Source organism: Callospermophilus lateralis, chromosome 10 (genome assembly GCF_048772815.1).
Source record: "Callospermophilus lateralis isolate mCalLat2 chromosome 10, mCalLat2.hap1, whole genome shotgun sequence".
Lineage (NCBI taxonomy): Eukaryota > Metazoa > Chordata > Mammalia > Rodentia > Sciuridae > Callospermophilus > Callospermophilus lateralis.
The window spans coordinates 55,475,012-55,495,508 of NC_135314.1; the positions used below are offsets into that span (position 1 = coordinate 55,475,012).

General features: G+C 36.5%; 1 protein-coding gene and 1 non-coding gene across 2 annotated transcripts in view; one reads left to right on the plus strand and one right to left on the minus strand.

The window, feature by feature from the left end:
• Positions 1 to 20,497, plus strand: part of Hacd2 (3-hydroxyacyl-CoA dehydratase 2) — a 92,028-nt gene that overhangs the window by 40,180 nt on the left and 31,351 nt on the right. Inside the window, exon 4 of the mRNA XM_076868032.2 lies at positions 15,163 to 15,251. Within this exon, the coding sequence (XP_076724147.1) occupies positions 15,163 to 15,251 (89 nt within the window). The remainder of the gene's footprint in view (positions 1 to 15,162; positions 15,252 to 20,497) is intronic.
• Positions 1,546 to 1,649, minus strand: LOC143409025 (U6 spliceosomal RNA). Its single transcript, XR_013092544.1, has one exon. It is a non-coding gene; the product is annotated as a U6 spliceosomal RNA (small nuclear RNA).

The following is a 20,497-nucleotide window of genomic DNA, read 5'->3' on the forward strand; positions in this document are numbered from 1 at the left end:
CTCCTCCTGCAAGCAGTGTTTTCAGTGTGTGTCTTTTATGTGCTGTCGACAGGCTCTTTCCATGTTCTGCTGGCCTCCTACTCGGGGAACGCCACCACTGCCACCACCCCCATATTAGTTCAGGGAAGCAGAAGTAGAGCGGACTAAGTCATTTGTACTTTCACATCTACTGTATGCACAGCCCTCAGGAGACCCTTTCTTTTCTCCTTCTGTGATCTCTTACCTATAGAGTCAAGTTACTCCCAGATGGTTCTTGGTGCCTTGACTGTGGGCTCCAGGTTCATATAGCCAGGGTTTCCTGCCATTCCTGGTGTGGATAACTAGGAGAGCACAAATTCTGTGTTTTCCATTGGAATTATTTATTGGACACATTAACATTATTTATTGGGCAAATAGCATTATAAATGTAACAATGGAATTTATTTTAATATAAAGAGAAAATGCACCTAAATTCTGTCATTTTAGTCAACAATTTAATTTATCTGGTTTCCTTCCAGAGCTGGTCCACATGCATTACATTGTCTGCATTAGTATAATGACGGTGGCTATCATTTACATTCTTAGGGATTTTTCTTTAACACAATCATTTTTCCATTTTGTTACATAATCTTTATAGTGATACATAAGTGAGTTTGTTTTTTCATGGTACAAAATTGAAAAGATACAAGGCGTGTTCAGTGAAAAGTGAGTCTTTCTCTTCGACCCAGTCTCTTGGTGCTGATCCCCTTTCCCTTGTTTCTGTGACATAACACTATTTATTTATTAAATATTTGTTTTTTAGTTGTAGTTGAACACAATACCTTTATTTTTATTTATTTTTATGTGGTACTGAGGATTGAATCCAGGGCCTTGAAAGTGCTAGGCGAGTGCTCTACCGCTGTGCCACAACCCCAGCCCTAACACTATTTATTTTTAAACTTTGATTTTTTCTTTTGATTTATCAGTTTTTAGAGTAATGTGTTCATTTCCCAGAATCCTTTAAAGACAAGTGAAAGTTTGTGAGTTATTTTTTTCCATGTCAAGTGTGTTTTTTAATTCCTCAAAAAGTTCAGGGTTTACTTTTAAATCAGGGAGCAATACTTCCCATCAGCCGTGACATCTCTCACCATGTCAGATTCATTTTAGCAGCAAATGCTTCATCAAATCTAAAGGAAGAAAACAATTTCATTTTTTTCGGGGGGGGATTTGGTTCTGAGAACAAATTAATATTAAAAAATTTTTAAAAATGAGGACTAGTGTGTTGTGTTACCTTATACACCCCTCTTCTCCTACACAAGCAGGAATGTAATTTTCCTAACCCAGGAAGGCCCTGATACACAACACACACACATATACACACACACAGGTCTTGATACACTACACACATACTCACACTCCCCTTAAACAGAAAAAAAAAAAAAAAAAAAAACAGAGCATGTCAAAGTGACAATGAATATTTTGGGGTTTTAAGTTTATTATCAGCTCATGGATTTTAATGAATTTGATGTGATTTGGTCCATTGTCACTATTCTTTTTTTTTTTTTTTTAACAATTCTAAGCAGACCTAAAAATGTGGAACATTTCAAATTTGTGTGTCACGCTCGTGCAAGGATCCTACTAAGCTTCTCAGTCTCATTTCCAGTTTTAGTATGTTGCTGCCAAAGTGAGCACTATACCTATTCTTTTTTTTTTTTTTTTTTTAACGAGAGAGAGAGAGAATTTTTTTTTTAATATTTATTTTTTAGCTTTCGGCGGACACAACATCTTTATTTTATTTTTATGTCGTGCTGAGGATCAAACCCAGCACCCCGCGCATGCCAGGTGACCGCGTTACCGCTTGAGCCACATCCCCAGCCCTATACCTATTCTTTTTGATGTTCAATTGATTTATCTTTGGTCAATAGGAGTGTGTGTGTGTGTGTGTGTGTGTGTGTTTCTTTCCTTCTTTCCTTTCAGTATTGGGGATTGAATCCACGAATGCCCTATATCCCCCAGCCCTTTTCTATTTTGAGACAGGGTCTTCCTAAGTTGCCCAACATGGTCTTGAACTTGTGATCCTCCTGCCTCAGCCTCCCAAGTAGCTGAGAGTACATGTGTCCACTATTGTGCCCAGTTGGGAATATCTTCATATGGTTTTGCGAGTCCCTTTGAAAAGGACCCAGTTATCTTTTTTTTTTTTTTAAGACTTTAACCTTTATTTTATTTATTTGTTATTTTGTTTTTATGTGGTGCTAAGGCTCAGATCTAGTGCCTCACCTGTGCTAGGCTAGCAATCTACCACTGAGCTACAACCTCAGCACCCCAATTATCTTTAACAATTTTCTGCTTTCTGGTATGACAAGATGTTTCAGAATCTTTCTGTATTCATGATGCTTCTAAATTACTACAAAATATCTCATTGAATTAGATGTGTCATCATGTTATCTTTTATAGAACTTTTAGGTTGGTGTCATTTTCTAAATGTTATAAATAATTTTTAGCCAATATTTCTATTGATCTATATACTTTTTAGTCTTTGTTTTTTGCCTTTAGTGTCTCTGTTGATAGATAAACTTTTTATTCTTTGGTTTACACCTTTAACGTACATGTTCATGTGTAATTACTAATTCAAAGCATATGAATATTCTTTTAACTCTTAAAAATATTGCCAGATTGAATTGCCAAAGGATTGTGCCCATTTGCAAAATATAAATATGGTGGTCGTTCAACATAATACCAACATTTGGGGTGTTATGATTCTTTTGAATATTCATTAACTTAATCATATAAAATTACAGATATTGCTTTTTTTGCTGATTATGAAATTGGATATGTTTGTTTATTAATTATATCCACTTTTATGTTAATTGTGTCCTTTGTTTATTTGCCTATTAGGGTTTTATTTTTTTAACCTTTTGACTATTTATTCCAAAAAATTTTTTTAAATTTAGTTTTCTTACTCTGCTTGTGCCTTCAGCACTTTGACAGTGATTTTTCTATTCTTAAGGAAAGCATGCTTGATCCTGTCACACGCATGGAACCACCACAGGCTCTGCTGACATGATTTTTACAATTTAGACAGCCTCATAAGAACTTCAGTTCTCACAGCATGAACCCCTTGAAATCAGCCTGGGCACACGCCACATGCAGATTTTGGTTCTTCCCCTACCGTCTTGGAATAAAAGTAAATACTCCATTACCAAGGGTTCAGGACAGCCTAGTTTTGTTAGAAGCTATGTAGTAGGAAAGCCTTCAAGGGTATAGGAAATGCTGGATTATTCTGAGTGCCTCCAGACATCATCCCTGGAAGAGCAAGGGTCTTGATTTTTTAAAAGATAAAAATAGTTGTAGTTTTTCCCTGTATTAAACATTAACCTGTTGTCATATTAGTTGTAAACATTTTACATTGCAAACATTTCATATTACAATCATTTCAGACATTGATTACAAGTATTTTAATTCTGTTCTAACCATATAAAGACTAAGACCAATAATTACCCTTCTTAGAGAATGATCACCAAATGTTAAACATTAATATTAATTTGTTGTGCTCAGCTTCCTATGTAATGTTAGCAAGTCACTGTACTTTCTCCACATCTCATGTCTACCAGGTATTGCACCTGAACTATTAGGTGCTTTCCAGCTCTTAACAACCAAGACTTTTTTAGCACTGCTGCAGTTTCTTGCTCTTTAAGTAGAACTTTCCCAGAGATGCCTTGTTTGACAAGTGTCTGATGAAGTTAAGCTTCATTTTCTTCAGGCTTCTTTCCTATCCACATGATTTGGTAGAACTCTGAAGAAAGAACATTGCCAATAAAAGGGTGTTCTTGGTTTGCTTAAATGAAATCCTGTGATTGTTGGTTTTTTCAGCCAAAAGGGTATATAACTCTAATCTCTCAACCATTGGATCTTGTGTTATTTCAAGTAAGTGACCATTGGGCTAGATTCAGGCTTTTGAGAAAGCTTTTTTTTTGAAAGAATTTTCAGAAGTGTATTGAAATAAAATTTAATAAAAGACAGCCTAATAATTTTTTTTTATCTGATGTCCAGGGTACTTAGGATTTTTAGTGTATATTAGCAAAAAGTAACTATATAACAACTTTCTTCTTTCTGCCCATCTACAAACTGGGAGTTGAACACAGAGGTATTTTATCCCTGAGCTACATTCCTCCCTACTTCTTTCTTTCTCTTTCTCTATTTCTTTCTTTCTTTCGTTCGTTCATTCTTTCGTTCTTTCGGTCTTTCATTCTTTCGTTCTTGTTGTTGAGACAGGGCCTTGCTAACTCACTGAGACTGGCCTTGAACTTGTGATCCTCCTACCTAAGCCTCCCAAATGACTGGGTTTACAGTCATGCATCACCACACCTAGCTTAATTTTTTTTTCTTTTTAAAGACACTAACAGTGTGGTCTTGCTGTTGAAATATATGTGAACCTATTTAAAGGCTATAATTAACAGTCTGGTCTAAAATAGCTGGTGTTCTGTACACAATAAAATAATCAGATGGGAATTTGCTATTGGAATGCTAACTATAATACAGAGATTTGAATAAGTTGCCTGACTTATAATTGACTCACTATGCCCTCTTACAGAATGGCATGTGGCATTTTCATCTTTTTCAAAATGTGACACCCTTTTATGCTATCTTCAGAAAGGTTGGGGATATGTGTCATATGTTTGATGTCTGTATTTTGCTTTCAGTCAGACTTTTCAAGTGGAGACCCCCCAGTAAACAAGCATGTAAAAAACCTCTCACTGTTTGATGCAGTCCTCAAAAAGCCTATTCCCTTCAGAGGCTTCTGAGCTCCTTCTTGAAACCAGCTTATTAAGAGTTTTTTTTTGTTTTTGTTTTTGTTTTTTTGTTTTTTTTTTTTTAATGTAAGAACCTAAGTTAAATGGAAGAGTAAGCTGCTAGTGGCAGAAGCTTTGACAGCTGACGGTAAAGAACATTGGTGAACTAGAATCTAGCATGGTAGACAAAGCCAAAGCCATTTAATACATGAGAACATGGGTTAAAAAAAAAAAAAAAAAAAAAAAGCCAAGTACCTCCCCAAATAGGTGCACAGAACTTCTCTGTGTTCATTTAAGTATTTCTTTCATGGTGTTAATCTATTTTTCCTTATTTTCCCGAAGCCCAACTTCCTTCCTTGTATTCTTACGTATTGTAATGCTTTTCCAGCATTTCTTCCCCCAAGTTTCCCTAATACCAGTGAAGAATCTAGTTCCACCCAGACATTTTGAGAGTAAAAGCAAAATAGCCTGCCAAAAACAGATACCTTTGAAGTCTCTTTTTTTGTATTTTAATATAAAAATTGATCTCCCCCTAAAAATTTCAGGGAAAGTCAGTATTCCCAGGATGTGCTGTGTGTAGCCTGTGGTGGTGTCTTGAAAGTAGAATTGCATATGTAAGGGTAAAATTCCCATGAAAAATGCCTTAAATTGCTCTTACATCACAGTGCAACTTAGTATCATCTCTTGATAAGTCCAGTGTAGCTGCTTTTTCCTGCAAGGGTGGAAGTTTGAGTTCTTCCTTCTTTTGAAAGCCATATGAAATAGTTGGCTCACAGTTTGGGCCTCTGTTATGTGGAACATTTTCTTTGAACAGTAGAATCGCAGTTAGTGTGCTGAGAGGCCAGGACCTGAGACCACTGTGCATTCTGCACACATTCACTTCATGAAGAGCTGTCCACACTAAATTTTGTTTTCTTTTCTCTTGGTGAGTTTGAATAACTTGACTGCTGGTCGGATGACATTGGGCTGGACCCTGCTACACATCTTTAGGGCATGCATGCCCCACTTTGAAAAGTACCTCTGTACTGTTTAAGACACTGTTTTGTAACCTCAAGGGAAAAGATTTAATTCTAACTGCACGTTTATTACGATTGGTGACATATGAAGTATCACTGTACTTGCTTTCTTGGGTTTCTCCCTTTATATTCATTTCATTTTTGTAAAAATGAAGCATGAATGCACTTAGTAACACTATTCTTTTAGCACAAAGAAAATGCAGTGCCCTTTTACAGTTGAGTTCATGTTTTAGAAATGCCAGCCTCAAACAAATCCATAGAGCTTATCATATAAATACCATAATTTAGCCGTTGACTTCAGTCTAAGACAAATTTCTTTTGTCAGAGCTTGATAACATAAGTGTGGTTATGTGAAATATATTGAAAATTGTTTTCCGGGGGCGTTTAGGTGCTGCAGCCTCAAGAAGCATGGTCAGTTTTCTGTGTTCTGGGGAAAAAGAACAGAGAACTGCCCCCTGTCTGTCCTCTGAAGAAGCCTGCTGTCGTCAAGTGCCAGTGGTGTCAGTCTGCTCTGCCTCCTGCCTGACACTCCCACCCTTTCTTCACCTGGGCTAGGAACATTTTCTGTTTCCCTGAGATTACGTTGTATGCTAAGAGAAAGTAAGAAAATTTCTCTGTTAAGATTGGAATTGGTTCAAATTCAGAATTGTGGTTTTGTTAGTGGTAAAGATTTGCTTTCTTGCAAAGCATAATGATTTTTTAGTTGTGAAATTTTAATTCATATTCTTTTTTATATAAGGAGTTCATGTGACTTGGAAAAATACAAGAAGTAAAACCATTTTAAAGCTGAGGGGTAGTTCAGTAGCAGAGCATTTGCATAGTGTGCAGGAGGCCTTGGGTGTGATCCCCGCACAAGAAAAAAATTCTAAATTCTACCATTAGATCAAATCTTTATTAATTTTACATAAACATCATTCCAGAGAACATTTTTTGCATATGTATTAGCATAAGGAAGAAGAAGAAGATGGATGGAAGAATCAAGATGGAAAGCTTATATTATGAAGAAAAAAACATGATACTTTTCATGAAAAACATTGAGTTTATCAAAATACAGCTTTTTGAACCATAAGAAATATTATTTACAATAAGATTCCTCTAAGAAAAAGATCATAAAAATTTTAAATTTGAATTATGGTTAGCTATATTTTGTAATTCTATTCTAGATATTTAAGCAATGCCTCTTAATTCTGTTTAAAAAATTAGTATTGTTACACTTTCTTCTTCTACCTTCCTTGACTCCCATTTTTATAATATGTGATTAATTTACTATTGTGGTTCATAAGTATTTACATTATTTTTTGTGATCAGAATGGATTCAGCCTACTGTGGTCAGCCTACTGTGGGCCCTTTATCATAACTTACTTATTTACTTACTTTCTCTCTTTCTTTCCCTCCCTCCCTCCCTCCCTCTCTTTCTTTCTTTCGTTCTTTCTTCTGTAAATGGACACAATATCTTTTTATGTATTTATTTTTGTGTGGTGCTGAGGATTGAACCCAGGGCCTCACATATGTATAGGAAGTACTCTACCACTGAGCTACAGCCCCAGCCCACCATGACTTCTTAATTCTTGAGTTTTTCATTTTGATTTATCTTATTTGAATGAATTTCTGACAGTATGTGTTTCTCAAGAAAGTCATATCAGTATTGTGTGCCAAATTTTTTTATATTTAGTGATGTCTTTTACCTTGTGACATTTTAGGTGGGTAGGATGCTCTTGAACATGTTTTATTTCCCTCAGACCTTTGTAGAATCACTTCTTTGTCTTCTGACATTAGATGTTGCTCTGGAGAAGTCTGAAGCCAAGGTGATTTTCTTACTACTTTATAGATAGTTTTTGTTGTTGTTGTTGTTGTTTAGTCATTTAGACATTTCTCTTTCAGTCGTTTATGATCAGTTGATGTTAGTTCTTTTGTTTCAAGGAAATTTCTTGGATCATTCCCTTGAATACTTCTTTCAGTTCCATTTATCGGAAGAACTTCAGGAGACACATACACACACACACACACTCACACACCCAGTTGGTACTGGGAATGGAACCCAGGGCTTCATGCACGCTAGACATTTTTCCACTACTGAGCTACATTCCCAGTCTTTTTTAATTTTCGTTGCCCAGATTGGTCCCAAATTTGTGAACTTCCTGTCTCAGCCTGGAATTACCAGTGTGTGCCACCACATATAGCTTTAGGATATGTTTTAAAGGAAGAAAAGTAGATATAGAACAATGTGTATAAAATGCTGCTGTTATGTTAAAAATTAGAAAAAAGAATGTGTTTAAATATATCTATTACATTCACCTACATATTATGAAATGATAGACAAGGAATTAATAATTGGTTTCTTTTCTTTGCATTTTTTAATACTTTTTGAATTTTAAACAATGGAGATGAGTTATGTATTAAAAAACATGTGGGGGACTGGGTTTGTGGCTCATTGGTAGACCACTTGCCTAGCATGTGTGAGGCACTAGGTTCAATTCTTAGCACCATATAGAAACAAATAAAATAAAAGGTCTATCACTAAAAAATAAAAATAAATAAAAGTAAAAAAACACATGGGCTCTTCTGTCTGTCCTGAGATTGTTTAATTGTCCTAGAATTCCTGTATCCATCCTCCAACTCGGTATGGGCCCCAGAGGCTTGGAATCGGTGAGCTAGCGCCCTGGCGGTCACGTCCCTGACTTTACCATTGCTTTCAGGCTCTGTTTCTATTACACTCCAGGCAGAAACTTATGTTTCTCTCCAGATCTAGGCCCATTAACGAATATTGTCAGGATTTTGTTGATTCATTAGTATCACTTTTTGGAGGAAGGTTTGTTGTACCTTGTGGGAGGAATTGGGCTATAATCAGTCCTCCTCTCTTTTTTCTTGGCTAGCATTTTTAAAAATATATGGCATGGCATTAAGTTGTACCCATTCCTTTTTGGTTGCTGCCAATGATGTTGCTATTTAATGTCATTATTTTTGATTTTGTATATTGGTGTTTGGTTAGGGAGATTCTATGATCTGGTTTCATTTGTTAACACTTACTTAATTTTTTAATTTCTGGAACTGACTTTGAGTCTCTTGCATTGCTTTGGTCTGGTCTTATTACCTATGTATTCCGTGATGTTTGGCTCCTCCCCTGACTGTGGCCTCCAGCTCCACCTGAACACTGACCTGCTGTGTTCTCAGTCTTGCCTTGTCTTTCCAATGTTTAACTTTCAACCTTGTCTTTGTCATATATGGCCAGTCTCCCAACCCTTCATACCCAGTCCAACTGAGGGAGGGCTGGGAAGGGAAGATTTCCAGGACTGCTCAGCTTTGTAAGACTTGGTGGTTTGGGGAGTCCTCAGAGCACCCTGATTCTGGGAAAGGCAGATTCCCTTTATTCAAGCTTTTACTACACACACGCACAGCTGTTTCTTCATCTGCCAACGTTTTGCTTCACAAGTTCATTGCCCTTTCAACATAAATTCCCATGATTATTTCTCAAGTTATACCCTTGCCTTGCCAAAGATTTGCCCTGCTCACAGAGATCTCTTTCTGAAACCAAGATGTGAATATGCCATTCCCTTATTTACAAATATTTAGTATCCTCACATTGCCTTTAAGAAAAACTCCTAAAGATAAGAGTTACTGAAGTACCTGGGTTACAGCCTGAGAATGTGAGCCCACGCAGGGCTTTGTCTTATTCACTATTCACCATTGTATCCCAGCTTGGTGGACAACACTTGGCACAGAATGGGTACTCCAAAAACATTTGTCAAATAAGATAATAAATAATAGGTGCCTCACAATCTTATTTGAGTGAATTTGATCTAATGAGTGCTTTCTGATAAGATTGCAGAATCTCTCTTTGTCATCTGAAAACACTGATTTAAGTAATAACCAACAAAAAATCTGCAGTTTGAGTTTTAACATGCTGGGCCATTATGTTTAAATGAGACATAATGGTATATAAATGTAAACACAGTGGATTGACTGAAAGAGAAAAGAAAGAGGACGTGGCCTGCCTTATCTATCTATATTCCACATTCCTCAAGGATTTGTGTAACACGCACAGAATACAATAATGTAGTGTGCAAAACCTTTGGCTCACAATTTTGTGGCTACAAAGTTGAAAAGGAAACTGAGTTATATAATTGTTACCATTGGTAAGGGGCAAACATTTCATAACATTAAGCTCTAAAACAAATTTCCCACCTGGGGCTTTTTGTAAGGGGCAAGTGGCAGGGTGGACATTGTATTTTATACCATTCCTCTAGCAAATAAGATAGTATATTTTTTAACATTTTCTCTCAAAATCCTCCTGATAGTAACAGTAAGCCCAACTCCTGGCTGCCAATTCTATTCTGAGCTAAGATAATAGGGTTCATCTATGTGTCCTCCTACTGTTTGTCCAGCTTGAAGACAATGATGGACTTGGTCTTCCAGCCTTCACGTGGTCTTCCTTATAGAAAGGCCCTTTCTTTCCAAGCAGGTGGCACACACCTGTAATCCTAGTGGCTCGGGAGGCTGAGGCAAAAGAATTGCAAGTTCCAACTCCGTGAGACCCTGTCTCTAAATAAAATACAAAAAATAGAGCTGGGGATGTTGCTCAGGGTTCAAGTGCCCCTGAGTTCAATCCCTGGTACCAAAAAAAAAAAAAAAAAAAGATGAAGGAAAGGCACCTCCTCCTTGCTCGCCTTTTGACTGACTGGTTCAGTAAAGCAGTCATTTTGAGAGTGTGCTGTCAAACAAGGGCCTGAACTGTTTGCTGGGTGATAGGTGAGGTGGATGCATCTTCCAGAGAAACTAAGTGAGAGCTGATATGAACCACATCATTTGGGGGATTCAAGTTCCCTGGTTAGGGACTGTAAGGCCCAAGACATCTCAGTCTCTGCATCAAACCAACAAGTGTTCATCAGCTTTTTAATCGCTAATTAATCTCTAAATTTATTGCCAAGGGTGTACATTCTTGTATATTGCTAGTGGGAGTATAAATTCCTAACAAACATTCTGGAAAGCAATTTGGTGATGTTTTTCAAGAGCCTTAAAGACATTCATACCATTTGACCTAGTACTTCTACTTCTGGGAAACTGTCCCAAAGAAATAATTCTTATTTTTTAAAAAAAGAAGTCTAAAAATTTTTTTTAAATTCTGTTACTTGTACTATTTCATTCCTTCACTTATAATATGAAGAAATTGTAGGCAATTTAATGTCCCACAAAAGGAGAATATATAAACAAGTACATATTCACTCAAAGGAATATCATGACTTACATTAAAGTAATTTGAAAAATAGAAAATTCTTAAAGCATTGAATGAGGAAAGCAAAAAAGTATAAATAATAGTTGACCTGTGCTTTAAAATATGATTAAAGAAAAGAGTGGTGGGGACTATACCAAAATAGTAAATCATTGTTTTTGGATACTAAAACTTGAATTTTTAAAAATTTTTGGTATCAGGAATTGAACCCAGGAGTGCTTAACCATTGAAACACAATCCCCAGCCCTCTTTTTATTTTTTTATTTTCAGACAGCGTCTTGCTAAGTTTCTTAGGGCCATGCTAAGTTGCTGAGGCTGGCTTTGAACTTGGAATCCTCCTGCCTCAGTCTCCTGAACACTGGGATTACAGGTGTAAGCCATTGTGCCCAACTAAAACTTATTTTTAATAAGAACATTCTGATAATTTTTGTTTAGTGTTTTTAAGAAAATTATCTAAAATTATCTATAAAAGAGATGCTTTATGATACAGGAGAGATAATTAATAATCTGTGCTCACCTAAATTGCAATTCTCTGTTTCAGACCTTCCAGGCCACCCTGTTTAAAGTCAAACTAAGCGTTCTGATTTTGACACCAGAAAAACCCATTGTTGTTCAGTTATTAGAAAAACTGTGCAGCTATTATAAATAAATGAATTGACATTTGGGCTTATTACCTAGTCTCCTGTGGTTTTGATTAGTATGAGTCAGTCTCCCAGAGCCTGGTTCTTGCTGGTGAGTGGGATAAAATCAGGTTTTCAAACTTGTAAATCTGAAATCCAGCTCCTGGACTGCTCAATCCGCACCACAACACAGCAGCAACCCTTGGAGCACCACTGCAAATAGCAACAGTCCAGCCTGTGGCTTTAGTGGCAAAAGAAGAAAGAACAAAAATGAAACGAAAAATCAGATTATTACGTGGTGAGCTGGTTTTTGAGTTTAAAACAACAACAACAAAAAAAAAAAAAAAAAAAAGGGCAAAGCAGCAGTGGCAGCTAGAAATGGTGGTCTTTCCATACAGTGAATGCTTAGTAAGAACTTTTAATTCTTAGTCCTTTTTTTTTTTTAACTTTTTCTTTCTTATTTGAAGTATGATCTGACTAAGTATATTCACTAAATGTTTGACTCACTAATTAGCCTCTTTAGCTGTATTACATAATTACATAACCAGGCATTGTACTTCACTCATACACTTATTTTTTTTAATAACAGCTTTATTCAGATATAATTCACCCATTTAGAGTGTATAATTAGTTGTGCAACCATTACCACAATCAATGTAGAACATTTTCATTACCCCCAAAAGAAATCCATTAGCAGTTGCTTCCCATTTGCCTCCATACTTCCCAGCTCCGGGTAACTACTAATCTTTCAATCACTATAGATTTACCTATTCTGGATAAATAAATTAAATCACAACATATGTACTGGCTTATATCACTGGCATATATCACTGGCTTCTTATTACTCAGCATAATGTCTTCAAGGTTCATTAATATTGTGGCATGAATCAGCACTTCATTTCTTTTTACTTATTCATTACTTTTTATTTATTTAATTCTAATCTTTCTTTTTATGGATGTGCCACATTTTATCCATTCATTATTTATTCATTTTTTTAATTTCTACTTTGAGGCTAATATGAATACCATTATGAACACGCATGTACAAGTTTTTATGAAAAAATATATATTTTCATTTATACACATACCTTGAAGTAGAGTATGATGAGTCTATCAATAGCTTTTTTCGAGTGGCCATGCTGTTTTACAATGCTACCAGCCAAGTATAAGGGTTCTACTTTTCCACATCGTTGCCAACACTTATTGTTATCTTTTTTATTATAACCATCCTATTATGTGTGAATATCTCATTTTGATTTTGATTTGGATCTCCCTGATAACTAATGATGTTCAAACATGTTTTCATGGGTTTATTGTCCATTTTTATGTCTTCTGTGGAGAAATACCCTTTCAAATTATTTGCCCATTTTTCAATTGGGTTATTTATTTGTCTTTTTAATGTTGAATTATAAGACTTCTTTATATATCTTAATATAATTCCCTTATTACATATGATTGCAAATATTTTCTCCTCTCTATAGGTTGTCTCCACTTTACTGATGGTATTCTTTTAAGCATAAAAGTTACTTTTTATGAAGTCCAATTTATTTATTTTTCCTTATGTTTTTGGTGTCATATCTAATAAAAGCTATTTTATTCAAAGCCACAAGATTTACACCTATGCTTTCTACTAAGATTTTTATAGTTTTAGCTGTTACATTCAGTTCTTTGATCCATTTTGAGTTAGTGTTAATACATGCTGGGGAAGTGGTTCAGTCCCCCAACTCTTTTTCTTTTTACATGTGGCTGTTTGTCCCAACATCATTTGTTGAAAAGACAGTAATTTTTCTATTGAATTGTTTTGGCATCCTTACTGAAAATCAAGTGTCGGGCATGGTAGCACACATTGATAATCCCAGCTACTGAAGAGGCTGAGAAAAGAGGATTGCAAGTTCAAGGCTGGCCTGGGCAATTTAGTGAGATATGTCTCAAAAAAAAAAAAAAAAAAGGCTAGGGATGGTAAAGCACCCCTGGGTTCAATCCCCACTATAAGTCAACTGACCATAATGCATGGGTTTATTTCTGGAGTCTCAGTTCTATGCTTTTTATCTATATATCACTACATTTAAACCTTTTTATTCTACAAAGATATATTGGGCACCCCTGTATACCAGGCATTGAGCTTGACATATTCATGTTGTTTGCTTTTGGAAAACAACCTATTCCTCTTCAAAGCCCAAGTTTTCTTTAATAAATTCATTTTAGAGTTAATGAGAGATAAAATGATTTATGCCAACCCGTAGAGGTATTTGTAGATCTGATTTATACCTGGTCTCTGGGCAAGTTTGTAGTTTGTCTAACTATAAAAATGTTCAGAAGTCTGAGTGCATAGAGAGGGTTGGAAGAATGAAAATTGGTCTAGAATAGTTCAGTGACTGAGGAAGATGAAGTTAGTCTTAAAGTGGAAGGAGGATCTGCAGCCAGGCTGAGGGCTCCAACAGGTGTGGAGTTGCCCGCATGCAACTTGAAAGGTTCAGGAAGTTAGTAAGCATAGCTGTGGTGGTAGTGAGTCCAGAAACAGAAGGGCTGCTGGATTGAAAAACCCGTAACTCTGCTAACTCCTTATCAGTGTAAAGTTATAAGGAGAAAAGAATGTTTAGAGAAAAATGACTTATTGCTGGGTTTAAGATAAATGAAGGGAGGCAAAAATTCTGTATAATGATGGTAGTTTGTCTTTATTTAATAGGGATTATGGTTGTAGCAATTGAAGGGATAGGCCAAGCCAAAGAAATGTAAGCTTAGCAGAATTTGGTGATTATCTGAAATAAAGATGTTCCAGTGCTATAAATGGAGGACATTGGGAGAATAATTGTATCCATTCTTGTAATGGACAAGGTAAGAAGAAACAGTTTTAAAGATAAAGATCTGTAGCCAGGTGCGTTGGTACACGAAGCTAGGGAGGCTGAGGCAGGAGGATCACAAGTTCAAAGCTTGCCTCAGCAATGGTGAGGTGCTAAGCAACTCAGTGAGACCCTGTCTCTAAATAAAATACAAAATAGGGCTAGAGATGTGGCTCAGTAGTTGAGTGCCTCTGAGTTCAATCCCCAACACCAAAAAAACAAAAAGATAATGATCTCTGATTTTGCTATGCTGATTGGCAAAACATACAAGTAGATAAAAGGTACTCAACCATTAAAGAGTGTATCATAGCTAATATCCAGGCGCTTTCAACATTTATTAGACACAGAATTGATTTCCTACCCACCATTTATTTGTTTTGAAACCCATATTATAAAATGAACCTTCATTGCTCTATTTTAAAGGTTGAGTAGTAGTTTTGTTCTAGTTGATAAATGTAAAAAATATAGTACTTGGTAATTGGTTTTGAAAGACTTAAGAAAAGTAGCCAGATTCTGTGGGTACTATGCATATTGTTATTGTTTTGAGGGAGGAAAAAGTTGAATACTTACTACATTAAAGTTAGAGTGTATATCAATACAGATAAATTTTATTTGCTCAAGATGGTTTGGTGGTAAAAACATTTAAATTTGAATGTTTTAGAAATGTATTACATGATGAAACTTATTCATCTGTCCTAAAATTTCTTTCAGGAATTGTTCCATCTTCCGTTGTCCTGACTTCTTTCCAGGTGATGTCAAGAGTTTTTCTAATATGGGCAGTGACACATAGTGTCAAAGAGGTAAGTAAAGTAAAATAATACTACCAAGTTGGCTTTTCTTCTGGACATGTTGGTTATGGTTAAAGACAAGTCTCCAGCTCATGCCAAAATAGCAGAGATGAAAAGAATGCATGCCCTGTAGGAATTGGGTCCAAAGTGGGAAACATACCCCAAATCTTGTAGTATTGCTGATTAAATGGCAAAATCCTGCAATGTGATTCCTGTGGAGGTTCCGTGTGGTCTGCAACTCAGTTACATTTTTCTAGGAGCTTGTTTCTATCTCAACATAGTAAACTCTGGGCATTTGCACCTTTATAGTAGGAAAAGAGACACTGGTTTCCTCTTGGAGCAGTTCCATCTTCATGGGACCAGGATGAACAAACTTGTTCCTACCCAGCCCTCTAGGACTTGTAGAATTGCCAGATATGCTAGGTCTGGCAGTTCTGAGTGCCTTGGTGGTGGTAGATACAAAGCAGGCCCAGGGACAGTCTGCAAGAATTGAGAGGCAAAAGCACTCATCCCATGGGTGTGAATATATTCTGAGGTATTTTTTGCTAACGTGACCTTGAGGTAGAGTACCTCTAGATTACAAGGAGGATTCATTTTTTAGTTTTTGAGTCCTAATAGCCTATCACCAGCATCACTAGATTCTTTGGAAGTCATGAAACTGCTTATCTGTCAGCATCTGGTATGTTCTTTGTCCTTTATTCTTCTGAAATCCCTGTCAAAACATTTTGTTTTTCAAGATGTATTTTGACAATTTCATTTATCTTTCAACTAACGAGATTTTTTAAAACGTTTTTATTGCTCTATGATATACATAAGAAAAAATGCACATAGCTAGTAAGTTCTTAGCCAAAGTTTAATCAACTTTAATTAAAAGCTATTATTTTTGTTATATTCACATGGAATTGCAGATTCACAGGCTTTCTTTTTTAAGATCTTGTCTCCTTCCTTGAGGATGTCTAAACTATCCTATGGAGGAAGAAAATAAAACAATTGCTTACATTTTTTAGTCATTGCATTTCTTTATATAAAAAAAAAGTTAAAAGAGAGATAGGGAAATAAATTCTCATACAGCAAGCATGTTGCCCTTTGTTCTCTTATTTATGAAGTTAAGAAAATTGCATTACTTGTAATTGTACGTCATCTCTTCATTGACTATGAATCCTTTCTATAAGTCATTTTTAACCTATATTTTTTTCTCCCATACTTTTGTATATATACTGCTTCCTTTTTGTTTTAACTAACCAAAATAATTTTATTTTTCTATAGTCTCAAGTAAATTAAAATTTCTTCTCAGTATTGACTCTTTATGTCCCCTCTCCCCTCCACACCATGCTGGGGAACAAACCCAGAGCCTCATGCATACTAGGTAGGTGCACTACCACTGAGCTACCCTCAGCCCTCATTGACATTCTTAGACAGGTAATATGTGCTTTCAATAATTAAGTGTATGAAGGTACGTGAAGCCAAAGTATTGTCCACTAGGAAGTGTTCATTCACTTTGCCAAAAGATAGTCACACATGAATTATCCAGGTTCCAGTGCTTTGCAGCTTCAGTGACCATTTCTCTGCATATTAGTGTGTCTACCAAAGGAGCTGAGCAGGTACTTCAAAAATACTTAAAATTCAAATCAACTAGTTCTCTTAGTCAAATTGTTGTTAATAACATTTGTCAGCATTTCCTGGGCACATCATTAAAACTGGTTGGCTTAAAAAGCTATTAAATGTGTCTGCAGATTACAGGTACATGAACCTGACCATTGTCCTCCCTGCCTGCCAGATGTATAGACTTGATATTTAACAGATGGTTTCAGATATATCACATTTGAGCTTTGCAGTATATATTCATTACATTTGCATATTCAGAATTTTTCTTTGCAACCAAAGTGACCCAATTTCTGCTACCATTAGCATATCATTTTTTGAAGAGCATCCTTTCTGTCTTTCTGTCACCTCCAGTCCCTTGTTTTTACATATATCCTATTGATTAGTTGACTTAATCTTTTCTCATGGAAATAGAAATCAGTGTTTCTGCTGATCCAGGATCTCAGTTCTTTTCTATGAACAGAACCCCTCATTGATTGTTTTGTTAATAGCAGTAGATTCCCTTCTGGATCTCCCCAAGGTTCTGACAGCTGTGTTGAAAGTCTGTTGTTTTGACTCTTCAGAGGCCAAGCTGCTTGCTATCTGTCACCTGTTCCTCAGCCCCTTCTCTTGGCCAAATGGTATTTTTCTTGCTCTGGGGTTTCACAGTAGCTGTAATTCAGTTTGTTCTGTACAGCATTACACATGACTTCATTCTTCTGTTTCCTGAAGCAGCTTATTAACATCTCTATTTTCCTTCCATCCAGCTCTGCTTACTTTAGTGGTGGGAACCATATAACTAAAGCAGACAGAAATTGACCTCAGAAATTACTGCTTAATAAAATAAATATATCTCATTTTCTCATAGTAATGTTTAGTGTTTTTTCTTGGTACTATACAGTTTCTTTTTCATAGTCCCTCTAAAGGAGACAGGTGGAATTCTTTGTTTTCATCATATTCTGTATGGATTTGACTTGTTCCACCCTTGGTGGCCCGATCATGTTCCTCATGTTCATTCCCCTTGTTTTTCTGTAATCATACATGCTGTGCTAAGGTACAGCTTTTAAGTCAAGACTCGACTAGTTTCACATTTGAGTATGTTTCCTTTCAAGAGGCCCCTGTAGGACATACACCCTCACTTGTCATTTTCATTCTTTACCCCATGGAATGCTAGTCACGTAAATGTCATCGTGAGCACTGTGGAAACTAAAGGTGATCAGATAGTTTTCTTTTGACATATAAAGTTTCATCCATCAGCTAGTGTGACACCTGAGTCAGCAGGATGTTAAAGAAAAAATTGTGATCTCTATACTCAAAAGGTTTTTCTTGACTTAACTCAGCAAATAACCTTCCCACCTTTTTCCTCTCAAAGACCCTGATCTATGAACAAAGAAAAGCTCTGACTAAACAACCATCTGGGGAGTAGAGATGGGGTGGGGAACACAGGAGTGATCTAGGAGATGTCCATTTCCAGAGTTTCCCAGCTGTCTTATACCTGAACTGGCTCCTTCCCCACCCTTTAGCCAGGCTGACCACTGCTGTGGCCACCTGGCATTTGCTCCCTCACCCTTTGTTTGGGTCTGTGCCTTTGTCTTTTCATTGAACTGAGACAGGATTGGCATTTTCAAAAATGAACTCCAATGGGAAATGCCACCTTCTCTACCTTACCATGACTTCCCTTTAGAAAAAAAATAAGGGCACATATTCTTCATTGTCCAAAGAAAATTAAGCTTAGCCCCAGATTACTGACAAAGATAGATCACTGTTCTATTCTTTTCCTGACTAAGCACTCTTAGGAAAGCCACCTCAAGTCCTCTCCTGAGTCCTTATAGTAAGATCATATAGTAAGATCCTTAGAGTATGTTCCTGGAGCAGAAGTGCCATGAGGAATAGTTGAAGAAGAAGCTGCTGGGCTGTCACTGTGGCTTTATCCCAAGGGCAGTGAAAAACCTCTATACTTCACTAGCGGTAATCTGCATAAATACTGAGTCTTCTCTCCTTTCCTCATCATTTTTCACCATTAGATAAGGGGACTTTTTTTTTCCACATTCTTCTGGAATGTTCTGTGAATTCTGATTTCTCCAGGTGGCTATTTCCCACTTCTTTGTAGCATGCTGCTGAGCTTTGTGAGACTTAATATACAATTCTAGCCATTTGGCCAGATGCTTCCGAAAATTTATAATCAGTGTTGACTAGGCTCAGTGGCATACAGCTGCAATTCCAGCTATTTGGGAGATTGAGGCAGGAAGATCACAAGTTCAAGATTAGCCTATGCAACCTAGCAAGATCCTTTTTCAACATAAAAAATAGAAAGAGTTGGGAATGTAATTTAGTGGCAAAGAACCCCTGGGTTCAATCCCTATTACTGTGAAAAAAAAAAAAAATCTTGTAATCAGTGTTTAAGAAAGTTAGTAACCTCTAGTTCCTTATAACTATACTGGTTGTTGTTTGATGTATTCTATATAGACAGCTGTATCATTTATTCTTGACCACCATCCCTGGAGGTAGGTCATAGCCCTCCATTTAGAGTTTAGAAGCTGGAAATGCTAAGTGACTGTTACACCCAGCAAAGGGCAGAGTTAGAGTTAGACTTCTGAATCCCATATCTTCCTGCTACATCAGAGTTGCCTTCTTCTGGCTCTTTGAAAATGTGATGTAAACACATCCTTATGTTCCTTGTGGTGACTTTCCTAGCTGCCCTGTGGAATGGAAATCCCTACCTAAGATCCAGGAGTGAACCGCCTCTTTAATAGTTCTATCCTATTAAAGGATTCTATGTTAAATCAGTGTGCATCAGTTATCAGCCTTCTCTTGGTGCATATCTGTAATACTTTGATTTTCCCTCTTCCTCCCCAACTCCCTCTATCTCTCTTTCTCTGTCTATCTCCCTCTCTCCCTCCCCTTGTTTTGTTTTCATTTTTATTGCTCAAGTTTTTCTGGGACAAATCCCTCCAACTAATTGACCCTCTTCCTCAGACATTCCAAAATAGTTTTTCAAATGGATTTATTCACTATTTGGACCAGAATTACCCAGAAGGTTTTATTAAAAATACATATTCCAGGACTAGGGCTGTGGCTCAAAGGCAGAGCACTTGCTTAGCACGTGTAAGGCACTGGGTTCAATTCTCAGAACCACATATAAATAAATTAAATAAAGGTCCATTGACAACTAAAAATATTTTTAAAAATGCACATTTCAGGGCTGGGGATGTGGCTCAAGCGGTAGCGCGCTCGCCTGGCATGCGTGCGGCCCGGGTTCGATCCTCAGCACCACATACAAACAAAGATGTTGTGTCCGCCAAAAACTAAAAAATAAATATCAAAATTAAAAAAAAAAATGCACATTTCAGGTCTTACTCTACATTTAACATTGAATTCTGAGAGTGGGGCCAGGAAATCCACATTTTTCAGGTAATTATGTGAATTCTGAGTTTTGAAAAATGCCCTTAGATACCTGTGTGTTGTGCTGTGATTTTTATTTAATTTTTCTCTTCTTATTTTTACTTCATTTATATTTAGTTTACTTGAAATTTAACCAGATTTCAGCATCTCTTTCCCAAATCCAAGAGCCATTATTTTAAAGTTAAAGTCTGGGCCAGGGACACATACCTATTATCCCATTCTCCTGAGGCAGAAGGTTCACAAGTTCCAGGCTAGCCTAGGAAACTTAACAATAC